This window comes from Lissotriton vulgaris, chromosome 1_1 (genome assembly GCF_964263255.1).
Source record: "Lissotriton vulgaris chromosome 1_1, aLisVul1.2, whole genome shotgun sequence".
Lineage (NCBI taxonomy): Eukaryota > Metazoa > Chordata > Amphibia > Caudata > Salamandridae > Lissotriton > Lissotriton vulgaris.
The window spans coordinates 1113879565-1113902432 of record NC_141685.1 but is presented as its reverse complement, the minus strand read 5'-3'; the positions used below and the strand labels follow the sequence as shown (position 1 = coordinate 1113902432).

The 22868-nt window shown below is 44.6% G+C and overlaps 1 protein-coding gene across 6 annotated transcripts in view; it reads left to right on the top strand.

Annotated features, from left to right (window-relative positions):
* Nucleotides 1-18441, top strand: part of RFX1 (regulatory factor X1) — a 646755-nt gene extending 628314 nt beyond the window's left edge. For 5 of the 6 annotated variants that reach the window (XM_086963646.1, XM_086963649.1, XM_086963652.1 and 2 more), the window contains 2 exons: nt 13947-13992; nt 14726-18441. In XM_086963646.1, coding sequence (XP_086819772.1) covers nt 13947-13992; nt 14726-14892 — 213 coding nt within the window. In that variant the 3' untranslated portion in view covers nt 14893-18441. The remainder of the gene's footprint in view (nt 1-13946; nt 13993-14725) is intronic. The other variant, XM_086963654.1, reaches the window with a different exon arrangement.
* The last annotated feature ends 4427 nt before the right edge of the window (nt 18442-22868 follow it).

The following is a 22868-nucleotide window of genomic DNA, read 5'->3' as shown; positions in this document are numbered from 1 at the left end:
ACATGCAATGTCACCTGAACATCTCACTCTTTTAAAGCAAGAGGTTCTATCTTACAAAAACACGCTATAGAACCTGTTAAGTTAATACATCAAGGGACCGGGGTATACTCCTGTATTTCTTATTTCCCAAAAAGGAAGGCTCTCAGGCCTATACTGGACCTCAGACAGCTAAACCTCCACATACAGTCGGACCACTTCCACATGGTCACACTTCAACAGATGCTCCCACTACTTCAGCAAGGTGACTTTCTATCCCCTCTAGACCTAATGGACGCCTATTTCCATATTCCCATTCACCCTGCTCGCAGAAAATATCTCAGGTTTGTGGTGGATGGACAACATTACCAAGTCCTCCCATTCGGAGTAACTACGACACCCAGGGTTTTCACCAAGTGCCTTGCAGTAGTCGCAGCTCATCTAAGAAGACAGCACGTTCATGTCTTCCCTTACCTAGACGACTGGCTGATAAAAGCAAGATCACAGCAAAGCTGCATACATGACACTCTAAGGACAGTCCAATTGCTTCACAACTTGGGGTTCACCGTAAACCTCACCAAGCCTCACCTCCACCCATCCAACATGCAAGTGCATCTAGGAGCCACAATAGACACTTGCAATGCTCTAGCGTACCCCAACCCAGTCAGGATTCGCAACATGCAAGCTCTAATTTCACAGTTTCAGCCTCAACACTCACTACCAGCCAGAGTGTTCATGCAACTAATCAGAATGATGGCTTCTTGCATCTTAATCATTCCATATGCAAGACTTGAAATGCGTCCTCAACAGGAATGCCTTGCACATCAGTGGAACCAGGCTCAAGGTCAGCTATCAGATCAGGTGTGGATAGATGGCCGTACTCATCGCTCTGCAGTGGTGGAACATGCAAAACCTTTCCAAGGGACGGTCATTTCTTGATCCAGTTCCACAGATAGTGCCAACAGCAGACGCATCCCTCACTGGTTGGGGTGGACATATGGGAAAATATACCATTCAGGGTATGTGGATTCTGCAACAAAAACAACTCCACATAAACCATCTAGAACTGCTAGCAATTTTTCTAGCATTGAAAGCCTTTCAACTTCATCTAGTAGGCAAAGCTGTCCTGGTTCGCACAGACAACATGACAGCCATGTACTACAAAAATAACAGGGGGGGACGCACTCTCTACAGCTGTCACAGTTAACACAGAGCATCTGGAGATGGGCCATACCTCAAAATATATATCTCCTTGCAGAACATATTCCAGGAGTACACAACCAAGTTGCGGATTTGCTCAGTCGCCAACGACAGCAGATACACGAATGGGAACTTCATCCTCAAGTTCTCCTCCCATTCTCCAAAATATGGGGCTTCCCAGAGACAGATCTGTTCGCCACCCACCTAAACGCCAAATGCCCAAACTTTGAGACCAGACATCCACACCCATTGTCCAAAGGCAATGCACTATGGATGAATTGGTCAGGGATATTTGCTCATGCTTTTACACCTCTCCCACTCATTCAATCAGTGGTTCGGAAACTTAAATAGCACTCCCTGACGCTTACCCTATTTGCTTCCACATGGGCCTGACAACCCTGGTTCACAATTCTGTTGGAACTATCTGTAGTTCCACACCAAAAGCTACACCTCTCCCCCAAGTTCCTTACACTGAACCATGGAGAGATAACACATCCAGATCCCAATCAGCTCAACCTTGCGATTTATCACCTGAAATCCTAGAGTTTGGCTATCTTAATCTTCCGCCAGACTGTATAAATGTTATCAAAGAGGCTAGACGCCCTATCACAAGAGCATGCTACGCAGCAAAGTGGAAGAGATTTGTTGTTTATTGTAACAACAATCACATCTATCCACTAGATGCTTCAATACAAAACATAATTTGTTATCTATTACACCTTCAACGTTCTTACTAAGCGTACACAGCCATATGCTTACATCTCGCTGCAATAGCTGCATATCTGCAAAATAGATAGCACTTGTCTCTTTTTAGAGTGCCCGCTATTAAATCTTTTATGGAAGGACTCAAAGACTCATTCCTCCCAGACTTCCACCTTCTTCAGTGTCGAACCTTAACATAGTTTTTACAAGACTCATGGGTCCACCATTCGAGCCATTGCACAAATGCGAAATACAAATTATGACTTGGAAAGTAGCCTTCCTTATAGCCATCACTTCCCTAAGAAGAGTGGGTGAGCTTCAGGCACTAACCATAGAGGAACCATTTTTGCAAATACACCAAAGCAAAGTAGTCCTTAGAACTAACCCCAAATTCTTACCTAAAGTCATCTCTGCCTTTCATATCAACCAATCTGTTGAGTTGCCTGTATTCTTCCCTCAATCAGATTTTGTGGCAGAACATGCCCTTCACACATTAGATGTCAAAAGAGCTCTGCTTTACTACATAGAAAGAACAAAGCCCTTTAGGAAAACGAAACAACTCTATGTTGCTTTTGCTCCACCACATAAAGGCAATCCCATTTCAAAATCAGGCATTGCAAGGTGGATAGTTAAGTGCATTCAAATATGCTACATCAAAGCTAAAGGTACACTAACAATTCCCCCCCAGGGCGCATCCTACACGCAAACAAGGGGCTTCTATGGCATTCGCAGGAAACATACCCATAGATAACATCTGCAAAGCTGCAACATGGTCTAACCCACACATATTCACAAAACACTATTGTGTGGTGGTGTTAGCAAAACAACAAGCTAGTGTGGGCCAGGCAGTTTTACAAACACTATTTCAAACGACTGCAACAGCTACAAGTTAGCCACTGCTTCAAAATAACTGCTTTATAGTGTATGCTAAAGCATATGATCTGCAACTCATATGCCTCAAACGGAAAATGCTATGCTCGAGGCATGTGGGCTGCTGAATTCATATCTTGTGCATAGATCTCCGCCTAGTGTTGGGTCCAGATGATTGCACCTTGTTGTCCTGGAAGAGTCTTCGAAGTATCACGAGATAGGTGACTCCTCCCCTGGACTACAGTGCGCATGGGCATCTTCTCTATCCTCAGATTGTTTTTTTCCGTCATTGGGTTCGGATGTTATTCCTCTACTCCAACTTCAGAACCGAAACTAAACTTCATTAAAAGGCCAAAAGGCCTTCGACTTCGACGGTATTGTTCTCGCTCTGTACTTCTTGACTCAACCAAACTTTCCATCTTGATCCGGACGTCGACGTGGGCCGTTGGGCCTTTCGACGCCACGTGGGCCTGCTGTCGATGGAAAGGAGCCCGTTCAAAAGGTGCCCACAATGCAACTCCAAATTCCTGCACTCTGACAAACATACAGTATTCAAAAAGTGCTTATCACCGGAGCACAACGAAGAAAATTGCCCAGCTTGTGCCCAATTCCGTTCGAAGAAGACCATCCGGATTCGACGGGCCGCTAGGCAAGAGATGCAGCGACCGGCACTGGCACCGGAGAACATCTTCGATGATGAACACGACCTCCCAGAAGCAGCAGACTCGGATGTAGAGATCGTCACAGTCGAGGACCAGTCGGACTCCGATGACCAGATCTCGCCGGGGCAAACCGTGAGTACACAGCCCCCAATGCTGCTTATCCCGAAACCGAAGGCTCCGGTCGAAGCATCACCTAAAGGCCTTAGCCGAGATCGACAAGCTCCTTCAGAAGCCCCGCCTTCCGGCTCGGCTCCGAAGCCAAAAACAAAGCCTTCTGATAGCCCAGGTCCAAGTAACGTTCTCCCCAAGAAGGTTGTCGAACCCAAGAGGGTCGTCGAACCGTAGAAGGCCGTAGAGCCAAAGGTCGTTGAGCCGAAGAAAAGCGTCAAGCCAAAAGTCGTCGAGCCGAAGAAGGTGGTCGAACCAAAGAAGGTCGCCCAACCCAAAAAGGTTATCGAGTCAAAGGCTATCGAGCTAAAGAAAAGCATTGAACCAAAGCGGGTCGTCGATCCAAAAGGAACACACGACCCAAAGAAGGCCGTCGATCCTAAAAAGAGTGTGGATCAACAAAAACAGGATCACACCACAAAACCCATCGAACCGAAAAAAGTCATCAAGTCGAAAAAAACCTTGAGCGTAAGAAAGCCGTCGAGCATAAAAAGCGTATCGAACCAAAAGCTCCGGTCGATCCGACACAGGTTGTCGACCCAAAGAAAGCCGGCGAGACGAAAAAGACGGCTAAACCAACAAAAGACGTCGAACCGAAAAAGGTTACCGACCCCAAAGCAACAGTCGAGCTGAAAAAGACTCCACAACCAAAGGCCCTCGAGCCAAAAAGTCACAAGCAAGTCAGTAAGCCAAAAACATTGGCGCCAAAGACACGGACAGTGGAAGAAGAACTCTTCCATCCCGATCCGGAATCAGAGGAACAATGTAAACTGTATATAAACCCTGAGACTGGCAAAGTTACAGTTTATTACAGGAAAAAGAGACCATTGGACACAGACACTCCTTCCCCTATTCCTAGGAAGAAAAAGGACTTCGGGACTTCTCCCTCTAGGCCTTTTACTCCACCTCCTTTCTATCCCTATATGCCTTTTGTGCCCTACTCCCCACACATTCAGACTATAATGATGAGGATAACATGGGGGAAGATCCTCAAGATTACTTTAACGAACCAGAGGATCCACATCCACAGGATGACACATGGGAGGATCAGAATGATCCATATGACACACAACCCATCCCTTGTACCTCCCCATACCCTACAAAGCTGTCGCCAACCGACGACACCATTGTGTTTAACCAACTGCTAGATAGGGCAGCAAAATACCACAAGGTCGACATGCACACTGACCCAATAGAAGAAGATTTTCTATTTGACACTTTTCCTACCTCTGAGAAAATGTCAGGACACTTCCTATGCTGAAAGGGGTACTAAAACACGCGCCAGATAAATTCAAAGATCCAGAGCACATGTACTCAATCCCAGGATTGAAAATAAATAGAAGGTGGCTCCTACAGACCCTGCTTACATTAAAGGCCAGTTGCCTTTAGACTCATTGGTAGTAGCAAACGCTCGCAAAAGAGCAAACTCGCAAACGACAGGAGATGCTCCACCTCCTGACAAGGAGTCTAAGATATTGGAAGCCTCAGACAAAAGAGTAATAAACACTACACTTGCCAGTGCTGGGGGGCTTATTTAACACACACTATTTAAATGTATAGTATACATGACAACGACATGCACACCTGCTTTATGAATTGCAGTTTTTTATTTTTCTTATTTTCTTTTTATACCTATTATTTTAGGTCTGCATCATTTTTAGTTTTATGCATGGGAATACAAAACATTCTATGTACATATATATACAAACAAAAACAAAGTATACAAGTGATTGGGTATGTACAATAAATCATCAACTTCCATACACCTCATTCATGGCCTTCCATTCATACAAAACACACACACTGGTCCCAGTGCCAAAAATACACTTTTTGTTCATCAAATGCAAAGTCCGTTTTTAGTCTACCTCAGAATAAATTGTAACCTTTTAAAACAAAAGAAAACAAAGCAGTCTTTTCACGTGTTCCCCTAGGGGTTTTTTTGGAGAACTCTGGGAAATGACCTGGGACCTGGTCGGTCGACGCGTTTCGAGCCCTGTGACTGTCAGGGTTCTCTTCAGGACCAAACAATAACTGTAAGAAAAAGGAACAAACTCATAATTTTGTATTCTAAGGGTTCAACACCTTATTCGCAAACTAACCAGTCTCAGCCTACCTCTAATTTTGGGTCATGGCTCAAAAAATGGTATTCCGTAATGCAGAAAAGAATGGGTTGGAGGAAGTGCTGGAACAAGTTGGAAAAGGAAACGATAAGTGCACTGCATTTTTACATTCACATTCATCTAACTAAGATTAGGTCATGTTAGGCGCCTACCTGTGCTGGGAAGGTTTTGGATGCAAAGTCGTTTGTAAATGTCGTTTTTTAAATCTGCAGGAAAGGCAGAGGAAAGAAAATCAGCGCTCGCTGTCTGGCGTTTTGGTTGTGGCTTATGAAAGGGCTTATATCACCATGAGGTGGATTGCTTACCCGTTGCAGAGTGAAACTCCGCGTTAGTTTAAAGGTTCGGCTGCTGCTCCTGCCGGAGGCAATTATCCTGGTGAAGCCGTTCTAGTTTATCGCTAGTGTCAATCGTGGTCTGAAAGAGACGGTAAGGGAAGCGTTAGGATGCCGTATACCCAACTGCGCTCTATGTTGCAATGCGGAGTCGGCGGAGGCGCGGTGGTTCGTCTAGTTGCAATTCTTACCATTCGTCAAATGCCGCTTGGAAACTATGCCGCTGGTGGTGATTCTCACTCCTTCCTCTTCGGTCTGTTGTGACTGAATGAGGCTCCTACCTCTACTTGGCTGAGGGAGTGGCTGAAGATCCGAGGATTCTGGGAATTGTAGTCTCCTCAGTTTTTTCTAGGGAAGACTGTTCACGTATTAGGTTTATAGATTTCTGACAGTTCGTTCAGTCCATTCACTGCTGCGTCATATTTCATTATAAGCATCGCTTCCCTCTGGTTTAATCTTGTTTCAATGTTGCCACCTCTCGGGTCATTCTCAATTTTTGATATTACAGTCCACTTCAGCTTGGTTTTGTCGTGTTTCATAGTGATCCAGTGGTTCACTAGTGGTGCATTTTCCACTTCTCTGCGTATCCTTGAGTTATGTTGGGTGATGGCCTGATTTCTTGGGTAGTTTTGCCTATGTACAACATAGGGCATGGGCATATTATCGCGTACACGACGTTCTTGGTCTTGCAATTGGTAAACGTATCATGTTTCCAATTGATGTTATTAAAAGAGAAGACTGACTCTTCCATTGTCTCCTCGCAGCAGGTGCATGATCCACATTTGTGGTGTCCAGTAATGGGTGGAAAACCGAACAAGCTCCTCAATGTCGGGCCTTTCTCAATTGGTAGGGCGGCTCTGACAATATGATTAGCCACACTTTTTTCTTTCTTGTGTGCGAACAAGGGTGGTGTTTTGAAGTCCTCATGTAAACCTTTCACTAGGTGCCAGTTAGATGTAATTAGTTTCTTCAATTGATTTGAAGCCGGGCAAAACGTAGATACGCAGACTATCCGTTTCTGCTCCTTTTTGGGCTTTTTCTGCAAGAGGGATTCGCGTGGCGTCCACCAAGCCCTCTTCAGTGAGTTTTTTAATAGTTTGTTAGGGTAACCTCGTTGGAGAAGTCTATCTTTGAGTAGGTTGGCATGTTCAAAATAGTCCTCCTTGCGTGAACAATTCCTACGTACTCTAAGGAATTGGCCAAAGGGTAAATTTTGCCTCAGGCCGCGTGGATGGTTGCTTGAATAAAGCAATGCCAGACAAAAGAGTGGCCTCACAGGTTTCTAATTCATGGAGGATTGCAAACACACAGGCTGTACTAGCTCGCTACGATAGAGCACACTATGACCAGCTTGAGGGTTTACTGCAACACCTGCCAGAACCTTACAAAGCTCAGGCTAATGACCTCATACAAGAAGGCAAATTTATTACCAATGCTTCCATTAAATGTGCGCTTGACGCAGCCGACACAGCAGCCAGGTCCATTAATACTAACGTATTACTACGCAGACACACGTGGCTACGCATCTCTGGTTTTAAGAATGAGGTGCAATCCACCATCCTCAACCAACCAGTTAATCAAGACTTCCTGTTTGGCCCTGCAGTAGATACCATTTTAAATCAAATTTAAAAAAATACCGAAACTGCTAAATCTATAGGCGCACTGCAGTTTCAACAACACAGAGGTTCCTTTTGTTGCTCCTCCTACAGAGGCGCCGCACGAGGCAACACTTCACAGACTTCCTCTACATACAAAAGCAACACCCAAAGTTCCTTTAATAAAGGCTCCAACAGGGGAGGTTGTAGGGGCAATAATAACAAGGGCAGAGGACGTGGCGGCAATAACACCAGAGCCTCCTCTGCCACCAAACAGTGACTTCATCACACTCCCTCCAGACCATCTAACACCAGTCGGAGGCAGAGTCAAACAATTCCTACCAGTCTGGAACGCAATTACCACAGACAGGTGAGTGAGATAAATTATCCAGTAAGGTTATTGCCTGGAACTCACTTCTACTCCACCCAACATACCACCCAAACACCATTCTATGTCCAAAGAACACATCACCCTGTTACAACAAGAGGTGAAATCCATTCTAGAAAAGGGGGCCATAGAGCCAGTCCCTATTCAACACCAAGGGACAGGACTATACTTCCTTATTCCCAAAAAGGACGGGTCCCTCAGACCAATATTGGACCTCAGACCGCTGAACCAATACATACTCTCGGAGCACTTCCATATGATCACTCTACAACAAGTACTCCCGTTACTCCAGCAAGGCGACTTCCTAGCAACATTAGACCTCAAGGACGCATATTTTCACATACCTATACATCCAGCTCACAGGAAATACCTCAGGTTCACAATAGAAGGTCAACATTATCAGTTCAAGGTTCTCCCCTTTGGGGTAACCACAAAAGCTAAATGCACTCTAACCGTTCCCCCAAGAGCACACTCTACGCGTAAAATGGGGGCATCCATGGCTTTCTTAGGGAACATTCCCCTTGAAGACATATGTAGGGCAGCAACATGGTCTACCATAGACACTTTCACTAAACACTATTGTGTAGACGTGCAATCAAAGCAGCCAGCTGCTGCAGGCCAGGCTGTCCTTAAAACTCTTTTTCAGACTGCTGCAGCTGGTATAGGTGACCACCGGTAGAGGAGATACTGCTATACAGTCTATGCACAAGATATGAATTCAGCAGCCCACATGCCTTGAACGGAATATGCTACTTACCAGTATGCATCTGTTCTTGGCATGTAGGGCTGCTGACATTCATATCGCCCACCCTCCTCCCCGGTGCCTGTTGCAATTGCAGTATTCTCTCTTGCAGTATTCTCTTTTGCCTGGCCATCTCTTACTTAGCTATACTCCATCTCTGCCACAATGGCGGAAAACAATCAGAGGATGGCGAAGATGCCCATGCGCACTGTAGTCCAGGGGAGGAGTCACCTATCTCGTGATACTTCGAAGACTCTTCCAGGACAACAAGGTGCAATCATTCGGACCCAACACTAGGTGTCGATCTATGCACAAGATCTGAATGTCAGCAGCCCTACATGCCAAGAACAGATGCATACTGGTAAGTAGCATATTCCTTACCCAGTATGCATCTGTTCTTGGCATATTTAGCTGTAGTCATATGCACCTACCCTCCTCCCCGGGTACATTTATCTGTTGCAGTTTAATCTCACATAGATAGAATTTACATGAACATCTCTCTTATTACTTTACTAACTCCATCATCACCCTTTATGGCAAAACAATCTAAGGATGGAGTTGATGCCCATGCGCACTATCACCGAAAGGAGGAGTAACTTACCTTGTGACTACAAGACTTCTTTGAACAAAAACAAAGTGCAAACTTCCGGACCCAACACCAGTTGGCGAACTATGCTAAAGCATATGAATCTACAGCTCTATATGCCAACAACAGATGCAAAGTAGGTAGGTAGCATTTTCCTTCATCAAAGATGTACAAGAGCGACTATTAAATCAATACATAATATGTGCTCGCAGCTTACTAATACAGTAATAGTGGCTGACAATGGTTCGCTTCACTTAGTCAACGACATTTCGACCCACTTAACAATGTGGGGTCTCATCAGGACCTAGCAATGAAGGGGCACCTAAAAAATTATAACCATAGTGTCAATAATGGTTTGGTGGTGAAAAATAAGAGAAAAGCATATCTGGGGATGACTGTCAGATAATGTGGTGTGCACCGTGTGGGGGTGAAACCAACTTTTTTAACTTCAAAGCAGAGCTTTTCCAATTCTCCCGAAAAATAAGCCTAAGAATATTTTTCAAAGACAATGAATTGGCCACACAAGAATTGGTTACGGTTCTACGACCGCCATCGATCTTCTATCCCTCTAATTCCATGATGCCACCTGAGTTCCTTACTTTTGAGAAACTCATTTTGACCGGGATTGACCCCATGAAATCTACCAAGTGTTTTGTTCCCTATAACACTAGTCTAGCAGAAAGAGGACCTACAGAACCTTAAAAATTATTTTGGAAACTGTAGTTATGAAGGCAGGAAGAAATAAGCATAAACACCTTCTCCAAAGAGAGAATTACTGGATAAAAAGATTGGACACTGACCCGGAAAGGTTTGAATGACAGAATGGAGTTTAGTTGTTATCTTTAATCCTCTTGGGATAACTTAACATACCCCCCTTCGGGGCACAACATTTATTTTTCCTGGTGCACCGTCATTCCCTTTTTCTGGATTTGACTAGTATTTTTTAATTCTGTCATACAGGGACACTGGACACTTCAAGATGGCCTCCGCCTGTATTGATGTACATTGCTGCACAACTGTATTTTGATTGCCACTTGTTTTCACATTTATCGCTTCAAATGTTTTCTTGCCGGTACTTTGGGTGATTAGGGCATTTATTGTTCACTGTTAAATTCCTTCACCTTTTGTTCTTTAATTCACACATCCTTTTTGCATCACAAGCTTTACATCGTACACACACGTTTAAAGATAGTCCCCATTATTCAGGTCTAGTTGACCTTCATTTTAACTCACATCTTGATTGCAGAGCACGTTATACGTTGCATGTAAGGGTTTTCTTTTTAGTACATTTAGGATGGCCCCCACCATTCTTGATAGTCCAACTTCTAGTTGACCTTGCAAAATTTAAGGCGTTCCGGAAGCTTGTTTTGGTTTACCACGTTAGAACGCAGTGGATATATGGGTCTTCCGTGACTCGATAGTCCCGTAAGTTGACATCTGCACCTGCGGGATTGATTTAATGGGGGTTATGGGATCGGTATATAGAGCAGGTTGCATGATTATTCACTAGACGCAATTTTATCACATGAGCAGCCGTCTTATTTTCATGGATTGTTCACTTAACCAGCACTTAATGTGTGTGGAAAGGTTAGTTTGTCACTTTTTATTTACTGAGTTGCTTGCACACCGACTTGGTCATGCAGAGTTTTCGTAGTTTTTGTCAGCAGGAGGGTAATCCAATTGTTGTACTCACAAAATCTACAATAGCACGGGAGTCTGCTGTTGAGAATGCATGAGGCTGTGAAAATGCTGTTATTTGTTTAGTCCACGGTTAATTCCTTTATCACGTATACACATCGGAGGTTGTAATTTTGGTGATAAGTTTGACCTGCAGTTAACAAGTGTTCACACATTCGCTATTAGTTCAGTTTTGAGAGATGTTGGTACACATGTAATAATTTATTAAAATTGAGCCAGTTGGCTGGTACTGGTTGTGAACCTCATATATTGTTTTGCTTGTAGATTTATTATCCCCTGATGATGGGCTACTCCAGCCCGAAATGCATCGGGATGGGACACTCTACTCTAGACTTGTGTATAAGCACACGTTGGAATTCTTGAAGATGGTGTTGAAGATTGAATGTTGAGATTTCAATAACTATAAAAGAACAAAATCTTTTATTGAAATTTGATTTACGAACAGTGAGAATTGAAGAAGTTTTCATCCCTGGTTATAAGGGCATCAAGCTGTTCAAATAGGGGCATGAACCCCATTCGGGGAGCGCTGTTTTCAAGGATCAGTGAGTGAATCCTCTCTGCACGCCACCAAATTGAAACCAAAGGAGTGCGTGGTCCTTTACATTTTAGACTTCACATGAGGCCTTTACAATAGTGGCAGGAGGACCAGTGGAATCAGATCTCAGGCAGCTAGGAGAAAGGTTTGATGCGGCTGCAATTATCAATCTAATAAGTGCCATGTTATTCTCGATTAAAACAATTTACTGTAGAGAATAACATTTAATCAGGACCTTCTAGCCCAAACAACAATTACTGCTGAGTCTCTCTGGGAATGGGTAGTTCACAGTGGTCCTCTAAAGGCTCAAGACGCAAATGGTTAGAGCTGAAGACCTTTCATATTAACATGCTGGAGTTGAGATTAGTCCTTCTGGCTCTGAAGTTGTTCCTTTATTCAATTCAAACTCCCTTCTTGCTCAGAAGTACAATACAAAAACATTGTATTATCTGAACAAGCAGGGAAGGATTCATTTCAGACCTCTGTCCGCGGAATGACAAGCAATCTGGAAATGGTTAATAAACTTGCTCATCGCTGCTGTTCCCTGCCAGGGATTCAAAAACCAGAAGTAGACACACTTCGTAAGTAATTCCAAGAAAACTATGGCTGGTTCTCAATATTGGCATTCTGCCACATGCCTTCCAAGACTGTAGTTCTACTCAAACAAATGTGTTTGTAGAAGCAGGAAACAGGAGTTGCCAGTATGCCTCCAGATACTACTAGTCAGGGCCAAAATGGACTGCCCTTCTGATAGATTATTCAAAGAAATTTCTGTTCACATTTTTTTTGCACCTCACGTTCTGTTGATACCCAATTCTGATTAAGCACTATCATTCCAAGGCCAGGTTGATCCTGATAGCACCAGAATGGCTACGACAGTGATATATCATGGACCTACTACATTATTCCCATGGCAGAGAACTAGAACTATGGGGAAGTAACTTTTTCTTCTTCCACATTTTTATCTTTTTTATTATATTAATATTATTCTTAAACAATTGCTTATTTGTTTCTCTTTCCTTTGACATGGGTTTCACATGTGTTTTAAGAGAACAGTAAGACAAGAAATGTATAAACTGGGTCTCCTTGATGCCTACTTCTGTTTAAGAACTTTTAACATTGATCAGCTTCTTAAGGGAGGGTGAGAACAGTCTACCTAAACATGTACAGTAAACATTCCGATTAAGATAGCAGTAATCACAGCCCTTGACTAAATAGCTGATGTTCCAAAACCTTGTAATGTTACTTAACTTTAGATGCAGTGTACACATCTTCACCAATAACACAAAGCTGTGGAGTGAGAAAAAAGTAAAAAGTCACTGATACATAAAGAGACAAAGAGTAAAAAGGAAAAGTAATGCTGGGGTAGGCAGCGGGGTTAGAGTGGAGTGGTTATATATCATCCCTCATTCAAACTTGCTGAAATACAATTCTTCATATTTGTGAATCCAACTTTAGTATGTATATGGTTATCCTAGTGGTATCTGTTCATTATTTCTATGATGGTTTAACTTTTGGACATAGACCTTAAACTTATGCCTGAGGTGGTCCATGCATATTTTTCTGGGATATCATTTTTGACATATGGTTATCATATATGTATGTGTTTTAATTCATATGTGTATACCTTTTCTGGGAATTCAAAGTATGTGAATCTATCAAAGACCTCAAAGCTTGGTGGCCATCATCAGTCTAACCGAACCCATGTTAGGTCTCTGTGATCTGATGACCATCTACAAGGTGGCAGCAGGCACAAGCAATTCAGGTTATCGGCTGGGGTAGATTTGAGTAGAAATAGAAAAGCTACTTTTAGCTGAAAATACTCAAACAGTTTGGCTCAACACCTTCTTTGACTTTAACACAAAAGGAAGGATACAGAAAAGGTGTAGACGTCCTTGACAAACAAACAAGTAACACACACGTACATTGTATCTCTTGATTTCGGTCTTTCAAACTTGGGGATTGACCAAAGAAGGGACAGAGGGAACTGCAAGGGTTCGCCCCAGATGCAGGAACAAAAGTACCATTGTAGAGTGCCTGCATAAGAAATAGATAGATATTTTAATTGATATTTACAACTAACCTCCTCAAAAAGAAGCAAGCTATAGAGGCCCAGTCAAACACTGTGTAAAAGTGTAGGGACACAATTCATGAATTAAACCAGGCAAAGGCTCTCATTCTTTCTATTGCTACAATCATGAAACCTGTGTAACAGGCTTACAGAGCGAGGGGACAAAATGAAACATAATCTACAGGTCACCTCTTAAGGAACATAATGAATGAGCGGTGAAAGGTAGTGGCAAGTGTACTGTTGTGAAATATACAATCCAAAGATGACAAAAGACTAACCTGCCTGTTGTTTCAATCTCTAGTTTGCCAACCTTGGAAGCACCATGAACCCTCTTGACCCAGATAAAGGTGAGTTCTGCAAACTGTGCTCTGAAATGAGGGGGCATTCTGGATGTTTGTGCTGTTGTAAGGTGGAGGCAATCTGATGTGTTGTGAGGCATGTCTAGAGTAAGGCAGTTGTGGTGGAAAAAAGGTGTGGTTTGAGGTTGAGCCAAGAGTGGTGTAGCATGCAAGCAGGTCTAGGGTACAGAAGATGTTCTGTGTCAGGTCTGATGTAAGGCCAGTCCGGTGTAAAGCAGAGGCAGATATGTTATTAAGCAGATCTTATGTAAGGCGGAAGCAAGTCTGTGGTTAGGTAAATGCAGATATCTTATGGGACAGCCGTTGGTCTTGTGTTAAAAGGGGCCTTTTCATGAGGTTTAGAGTTTGTATTAATTGGATGGTCTGAAGCAGTTCTGCATTGCTGGCTCTCTGTAATGCAAACTTTAGCCGGAAGTGCAGACTTATGTGACTCTCTGAAAGATTGCACACTGGAGAACAGGCGTTCAAGAAATGGGCTGGTGGCCCTACTGGTCACTGTAGTTAAACTGGCAGAACTAGATAAGTGAAAGCAGTTGTACAGTGGATGTCTTATTTCTCCATCGAATCCTAGGAAAAGGAGAGGAAGGGGATATGGAGTGTAGACCTTTAGCTTTTATCTCACAAGTAAAGGGGATGGGTAGGTCAGTTTTGCTTAGTGAAGCGCAGGATCTGAACTGAATTGAAAAATAACCATCAACGTCTTTCTCTGTCTCTCAACTAGATGAGGAAGAGGAAGAAGAAGATGAAAGTGATGATGACACGTCTCAGGACATCTCCCTCCATACCAATGACTCTGCAACCCTAGTAGCAGAGTCCATGGAGCCCCCACTCAAGCTGGCACGGACAGACAGCCGAGGGGTTTTTGTCCAAGCTCCCCCTTCTACCTAAATCGAACAGAGGGAGTCAAACTGCTCTGTTGGCTCTGCTGCCTTCAGAACCACTGAAGGAATCTTACATGGAGTGGATTTGGTCATTTCATGGAGTAAGATCCTTGGGGAAGGATATCCTCCCATATCTGGGGAGATCATAACTGCAAGAAGCCCTCATCATGAATACTAATGGAATTCTCAGGGGCAAAGCCCCCACCAATACCAGTGCCTCCTTCTGGTAAGCCGCCTGCTGGAGATGACTGCAACTGCCTCTTCCGCCCCTGTCGGGTCCTCATAATGCTCAGAAGACTTTGGACAGATGTGCTGGGTGAGAACATCCTACCAGCAAAACACATGCAGAGAAACACATTCTGCACAAGTGGAGCAGAGTGACCTCCGCGGCAGGCCGGTGTTCTCTGCATTATTGTGTAAAAGGTGTGCAGGTGTGTATATGGAATGAATGTGTGCAGTTGTGTATGTGCTACACCTCTCTTTCTGTGGAGAGGCCTGCAAGTAGCCCTTTTGTAAAGGTTTCTGCTTAACATCGGATTCCAGTAAGGCCAAAATGCAAAGTTTTCACATTGCCTTATTCTCTGGAGCGGAGTCTTTTCCCGGGCCTATTTTCTTCTGTCTCTTTGACCTTTCCTCGGTTCTCAATCTTTCCCAAGATCGTGTGCCTCTATTATGGGGTATCCATGCCAGGGGCTAATACTATTCCCAGTGTTTAAGCTCTCTTCATGGCTCCGTCTCTGCTGGGCAGTGAGTGCACAGGAGTTGAAGTTTATCTTGGGTAAATCTTTTCACTTCAAAATGTATTTGATTTGCCAGAAAGAACACAAAGCCACTACATGCAATGAGACATTGTTACCCTTTGGCATGACCCTTAAATATATGCAAGTCAGTCAAGGTCTCTCAAAAATAGGAATACTTATATGCGCACCTGATACAGTTTGACATATATTGTCTATGACATAGCCAGATGTTGCAGCGTCTGCAAGCTGACCGTAGTCCTCTGAAGCTGCACTGCATTAGACCTTGAGCCAGCATTGTGCAGTACCATGCAGTCCCAGCTGCTGCTGTACAGGGCAGTATAATATTTCATAGGGTCCCCTCTCATGCAGTACTATGCAGTGTACTTCACTTGGACACTACACCGCTGTGGTTTTCATTCCCTTTGTATGCTGGTTTGTAGTAGGTCTGAATTCTCTGACTGATGGGTTTTGGAGCGGAAGCTGTCATTAGTGCCGTAGAGAGCTGAAGATGATGGAGCAGCAGCAGCCTTTCCTGTAGGGTGCTCTGTGCCCATATTTCAGCAGAAGTCTGGCACTGAGGGGTGCTATCTCAGGCAGTTATTAGACTGTGTGCAGAAATCGCAGTTTGATGCTCTATGTGCATCTGTCCAGCAGTTGAAAGCAGTAGCAAATGATTTGCTGTGCAGATCTCTCAGAGTTGCAGCTGGCACTGCAGGGCTGTGTTGTGCCTTTTGTGTAGAAGAGCAACAGCAAGTTGTTCCCTGCAGCCAGATTTACTAGCTACTGCCTCTTAAGGGCTGTTAATGGATTACAGCAAGTTCAGTGCCATCCATGCCCCTCATTATAGGTAGCCTTAGCCCATGCAGCATTTTATTCTGAGTTGCCGACTGTGAACGCTGGCTTAATTCTACCTTTATGGCATTTCGGAACCAGGCAGTAATGACTACGCTTTCTCCTGTTCAATATGGTTAAGCTGCTACAACAAGCTGGTATTGTTTTGTCTATGAATTGTCACTATGATATTCTCTCACCTGTGGAGTGCCCGCAAAGGGGGTCCCTTGTCCACACAGTGCTACCAACTATTTCCCTCCTGACAGCTTTCAGGCAGGGACCACTTACATACTTTATATTATCCTTGTGTGCTCTCAGCCGTACAGTGTTGGCGTGATGTCATTCTGCCCCTGGAATTGCAAACCTTATGGGCTAATATCATCAGTGCTAAGTTTAGATAGCATTACTTTTCCTCTCTGATGCATGAGATTTAGGGCTTTCACACCACGTTTATCATCCCAAGTCTTGCCGTACCGCCCACCTGCTAACATTGGCATCCTTTGAACAAGGTCTGACTTTAGTACGTTGATGATTATCCATGCTGCTGGTTGCCTAGTTCTAGATGAAGGTAGTGTGCATGTTACTTTGTTGATAAATATTGCCTTAACCCAGCCTTTTCCTCAACAATATCCAGGGACTTTAACAAGCCTGAGAATTTTAAAGCATCCCTACTTGGAGAGAGACAAGAGAACAGACACTAGGAACCATAATCTTTTCTGCAACCTTCGATGGCCTTCAGTGTCACCAGTGTCCTACACTTTCGCCATCAGGCATTGTTTGCCTGCTCACTGACTCTGCATCAACCATGTAGTGCTCTCTCACTCTCATCAATATTGTTCAGATTCCACCATCTGACATGCCCTGCATTATTAGCACTCAGGTCTACCTTTTCACGACTGACCAAGTTCTGCTCACTTACCATTGCCAATGCCTTTCCCTCAGCAGTTGTGCCTGCACTCTCATCCACCCAGCATGGTCCATTCACTGCCTCTGTACCCCGTTGGCACTTCCCAAGTCCTTTTCTTGTAACCCCTCAAAATTGTCCAAGTCTCGCCATATTGTACCTCAGTATTGTTCCGAAACTTCCCTCTTATTTCTTTGCCTGGACCCATCCCTGCATCCCTCAGCTTCACTTGGCCTTCCCTTTCATTCTCTTTTGCGTCACTGAGGTCTTGCCCTCCCAGCTCATCTGCATTCTTGCCATCTAACCCCTAAGTACAGTCCCAATTCTGCCCCTCCTTCATTCAGCATTGCCTAGTCCTACCTGTTAACCCCATAGCATCACATAGGTTCTCACAGCTCAGCATCAACCTAAAGCCTACACTCTCAAACCCTCGACCAGCCTTCAAGTCACTCACCATCTCATGGTGTCTGCCGCTCATCATCATTCACTTTCTTCCCTCTCCCTATAAATCCCGAAATTATCAAATGTGCTTTTGCCATCTGTCATGCCAGGTCTCATGGCTATGGCCCATTCGCTACTTGCCCAGAGATGTTGCTCTCATACACCGCACACCAGGCCTAGTGGTTGTGGCCCTTTTACCACCTGAGTGAACAGATAGCCAATCAATCATCCCAGTAGTTTGACTAACCATGTGATTTGTGTAGATATTTTCTGATCTGTATGATAAGTTGTGTGACTCTTGTGAGATTTGGGGAAAGATATCAAATATTTGGGGGGTGTTCAACCATCATGGCCTTATTTATGTAATCTTTTCAGTGCATTTGATTCTGTGATATAGATGTTTTATTGCAAATCTACATATTGTATTTTATATAAATTATATAAAGTTGTGTGTGCTACAGCAGCAGTGTTTTTGCCGTGCTGTTCAATGGGAGACTGTTGTCTTTATCCTGGTCCGTGCCTCCTGGGGCAGTGCCCGTGCTGCAGACGTCCATTTACGTAGGAGTGCCAGTGATGTTTTCTACCTTTTTGTAGTATTTCTTAAAATCAATAAATTCCACTGGGCTCTTTGACTTCTTAACTTGACTTGTGCTTTCTGAAACATGTTTGATTCAGATGTAGCCTGGCTCTGTGAATGAAAGCTTTTGAGTATTTTGCTGCTTTTTGTCAAGAAACTACAATTGTGGGCAGTAAGTGTTGGGCATGTATGTAGTCATGCTCCCTGTATGTTGCCAAAACACTTAAAACCCCTCGCAATTGGTTGCTATTTTCAGGTTATTTTTTTAACATCATGAGTGGATTTAACAAGAACTTACTCTTGTGGTTAACTCATATTTTAGTTAAGTATAAAAACACTCCAATGTAATAACAGTGCAGACACAAAAGTGGACAGTAAAAGCAAACAAAAAAACCCTTGATGAAGACTGATGTACATCAACCCGTACTCCAGACAAAAAGACACTAGCTTCTTCACCCCTGAATAAAGAAGTACTTCTTCCATTCCTGCTCAAACCTGAGATGTTAAGTGAAAGCAAGTGAGGCTGATATATTCATATTGTTTAAATCTTTTTATTTTCCTAAAAGTGCTCTTAAAGTTTGCTTTATAGCAAGCTTTTTCTATGCCGTGTTCTTGCCACACCCCCTCCCTGATGAGCAGGACATGACCCTAACGGTTGCTTTTCATGCACTGCTCGATCCTGGTCTGGTAGCCATTATCAGTTGACAAGGACATAGAAAGCCTATTTTCTACATTTTTCAGACCCAGACTGTAATGATTGCTCTGTCTCTTTGGGTTTCGCCGGTGCTAGGAAAATGCTGTCATGCTTGGCAGGATACCTTTGGCATTCCCTTATTAACTCTGAAATCCTTATTAAGGACAAGACCATCAGTTGGTAAGTTTGAATACATAAAAGTGTATATAGATAAGCAATTGTGTCCCTGTAGAATTCTTACGTGCTAATGATTTTATTCACAGTGCTTGCAAGAAAAACTATTTTTTAATCCACCAAAAGCTATCAGTGAGCACTTAGTAGATACCTCCTGTGGGTGTATTGTTTTGCCAATTACTTCATGGATATTCTATTTTAATCTTTAAAATTTGAACCACTACCAATGCAATATTCGTATGAGTCCCTAGCTAGGATTGATGTGTTTTTCCCCATGTAGCTAGCTGCTGTGTTGCAGTTTCTGACAGAGCCTTCTAACTGCTGAGTCTGCAGCTTTTTAATAGATTCCTCACCTATTGAATATTTTCCCAGGAGTATGATTGGATCCGGATTTTTTTTAGCTGTACCTCTGTCTGCCATCAGGTGGTGCAGTTCTGCACAGCACTGACACCATTCCAGCCTGGAAATAACATGTGGAGCCTACATACTCCTGCGCACTGATGTCAGTTCTTTTCTTTATGCGTCACCAGCCATGGATCTAGAGCGGCATCTCATCCTTTTCAAGACTTATTCACCTCAGTTTTACACAGTGTGTAAGGGAATGTCACTGCCCAAGACAACAAGGTGTAAACCTTGAAAGGACTTTTGCATACAAATGTGTGTGACAGATTTACACCAGTGTGCCTGGGATCGGGCCACGACTCTAAGGTCTACAGTAACTGCACGTTGATTAATCCGAAGGCAATTCGGGACTTGATTAATCTGAAGGCCATCCGGAACAGCGAGGTGAAACTATACGTAGCCAAGCTCTGTAAGACTCCGCGGCGAGACAGGTTCAAGTCCAACAGTTGTTCTCTGGCCTGTTTTCCATCCAGAGGTCAGTCGTCATGGCATTCTAAATCTTGGGGTAAGTCGTAGAAAAAAACGTTAAAAATCTGGTAGAGACTTCTAGCTGTAAGTTCCTTACCTTAGATTTCCTTACCTTTGAATTTCCCAGGCGTCAGGCTGGATCCGGAAACTTTTGCTGAGCAATACCCCTTGCGCACGACGTCGGGTGGCTCCTTTCGGCTCCACGTGTGGTCGATGACTTCGGTTGCATCGGTTATGACGCAGCAGTGCCTACATAGGCGCCACCCAGGGGCAGACGTCAGTTCTCTTCCAGGGGATCCTCATCAATAGTCATAAGCATTATAATATTCCTGCCCATGCGCAGGACCCCGGAAACACTATATTATATGTGCCTCATATATATATGTAAATATATATATATATATATATATATTTATAAAAATAAGCAATTGCAGCCTAATAAACACTAGAGCTGAATCATGCTGTAAAGAATTTCCTCCATATATGAATAACATGCATTAGAAACATGAGAAACAACAAAAAAAGTTTGTTTTGGAACTGTTATAATGCTCAGAAAAACAGTAGAAATTCTTATAAAACACTGAAAGCATAGGAAGCTCCCAGGCTGCATTGCAAACACACAGTCTAAAAAGACTGAAAAGCTAACCTGTAGCTGCATGCAATAAATTGACACCGTGCCTTTAAGGCACTCCTGACCCCCAGCTTCCCGTCATGCCTCAGGGGTGACAGTTAGGTCAGTTGTTCTTTCCGGCTCCTTCAGGAAGGATCCTGGTGACACATCTCCGCTCATTTTTGATTTCTGTCAGAAATTCACTTCATTTTCACAACTTTTTTGGCTTACTTCAACGTTTTACATCTTGTCAAGTAAGAATCTGTCTTTTATTGGCAGTTTTTTTGGCTTTTTCTCCTTGAAAATGCCTTCTCTTTTTGACACCTGCCCTTCTTGTGGAAAAAAGAAGGCCAAGACAGGCAAACATAATGTCTGTATACTTTGTCTGCCTGACGATCATGATCCAAGGACCTGTCCTCACTGCAAAGCCCTGTCAGGAAGAACTCTGAAGGACAGGGAGAGGATTCGCATATATGGCCTGGCTAGGTCATCCAGAGGAAGGTCTCCGGTAAAGAAGGGCTCCAAGAGGTCTAGAAAACGTTCCAAGGACAAGACTTCACGCCCTTCAGCTTCAGCGTCTGGCTCGGCGCTGAGAAAAGATCTACCGGTGGGTCATTTATCTAAAAAACGACCTTCGGCGGCGGGCTCGCCGTCGAGAAAGGATTCAGGTACGTCGTCGACGTCGAGATTTCAAGATCCTCCGCCGTCGTCAACTCGGCGACGATCGGCGTCGAGGACAACGACCCCTCCGCCGACGTCAACCCGGCGACGTTCGGCATCGAGGAACAAGAACCCTCCGCCGACATCAACTAGGCGACGATCGGCGTCGAGAAGTGTGACACCTCCGCCGTCGTCAACCCGGCGACGACCGGCGTCGAGGCCTCCGTCGTCGTCAACACGGCGTCGAGAACAGGCTCACCTCCGTCGTCGCAGATACAGTGATCGACGCCGAGAGCCCAGAGTCCTCCGCCGCCGACAACCAGGCGTCGAGGGTAAGATCTCCGTCGTCGTCTCGTCGACGTTCGGCGTCGACGGATCCAAATACCCCTCCGCCGTCGTCGCGTAGACCCTCGACGTCGAGATTGGCGCCTCCACCGTCGTCCCAGAGACGTTCGGCGTCGAGGGAGAGGTATGTTCCGTCGTCGGCTGCACGTCGTTCGATGCCGGGCCAGCCCCGATCTTCACCAGCCTCTTGCCGGCATCGCTCGCCATCGAGGCATTCGACGTCGAAAGACCACTCGACGTCGAGATGACAAGAATCGCGGAAGCATGCAGGACCGACGTCGAGACCTGCTTCAGAGAGATCCAGAGAAGGATCGGTGATTCTGGTGACGGAGTCAGCGTCCCGCCACTCCTTCTCACATTCGTCCAGGTGAGCTGCCTCATGGTCAGCCTCTCCAGAGACCAGAATCCCTGCACGCTAGTCGCTTTTGCGGCGGACAGAGCCTTCTCCGACTGAGGTGCAGTTATCCCCGGACTGGAATCTGCCGTTACATCACTGGAGAGATTCAGGGGCTACAAGGCGGATGCAGGAGTACGCCAGTCCGATGCACAGGTCTCCTCTTCACATACTAGTTGAAGAAGTGGACAGACGTAGCCCCCCCCAGGCACAGGGTCCAAGCTGAGAGATCATCTGTGAGGAGGCCTTCTAAATCTCGTTCCCCCAGAACCAAACATCGCTCGAGATCAAGGGATAGGAGATGCAGTGCTCATCGCAGAAGTAGAAGAAAACCGTCTACTTCTTCTTCCTCCTCTACCCACTCTTCAAAGAGGGATTACTCCCCCACACTTTCGGATAGCCCTATCTCTAGGGTCTCACTGATTGATGACATTAAAACTTACCATGATGTCTTGCAGAGGGGAGCTCAGAAGCTCAACATTGAAATGTCTGTCCCCCAGGTGACCACAACAGTGATTTTTGAGATGCTTCACCAGAAGTCTGGTTCTCGACCCTTGCTTCCATTGGTTCCAGGAATTGTGGAACCGGTTATGGACATTTTCTTGTCGCCAGCGACCATTAAGGCTGTGCCGGCGCGTATCCAAAAGAAATACAAGCCAGCTACCTCGGACCCGGTCTTCGTCAAGACTGATCCTCCTGCAGACTCGGTGATCGTAGCAGCAGCACGTAAGACACATGCAGTC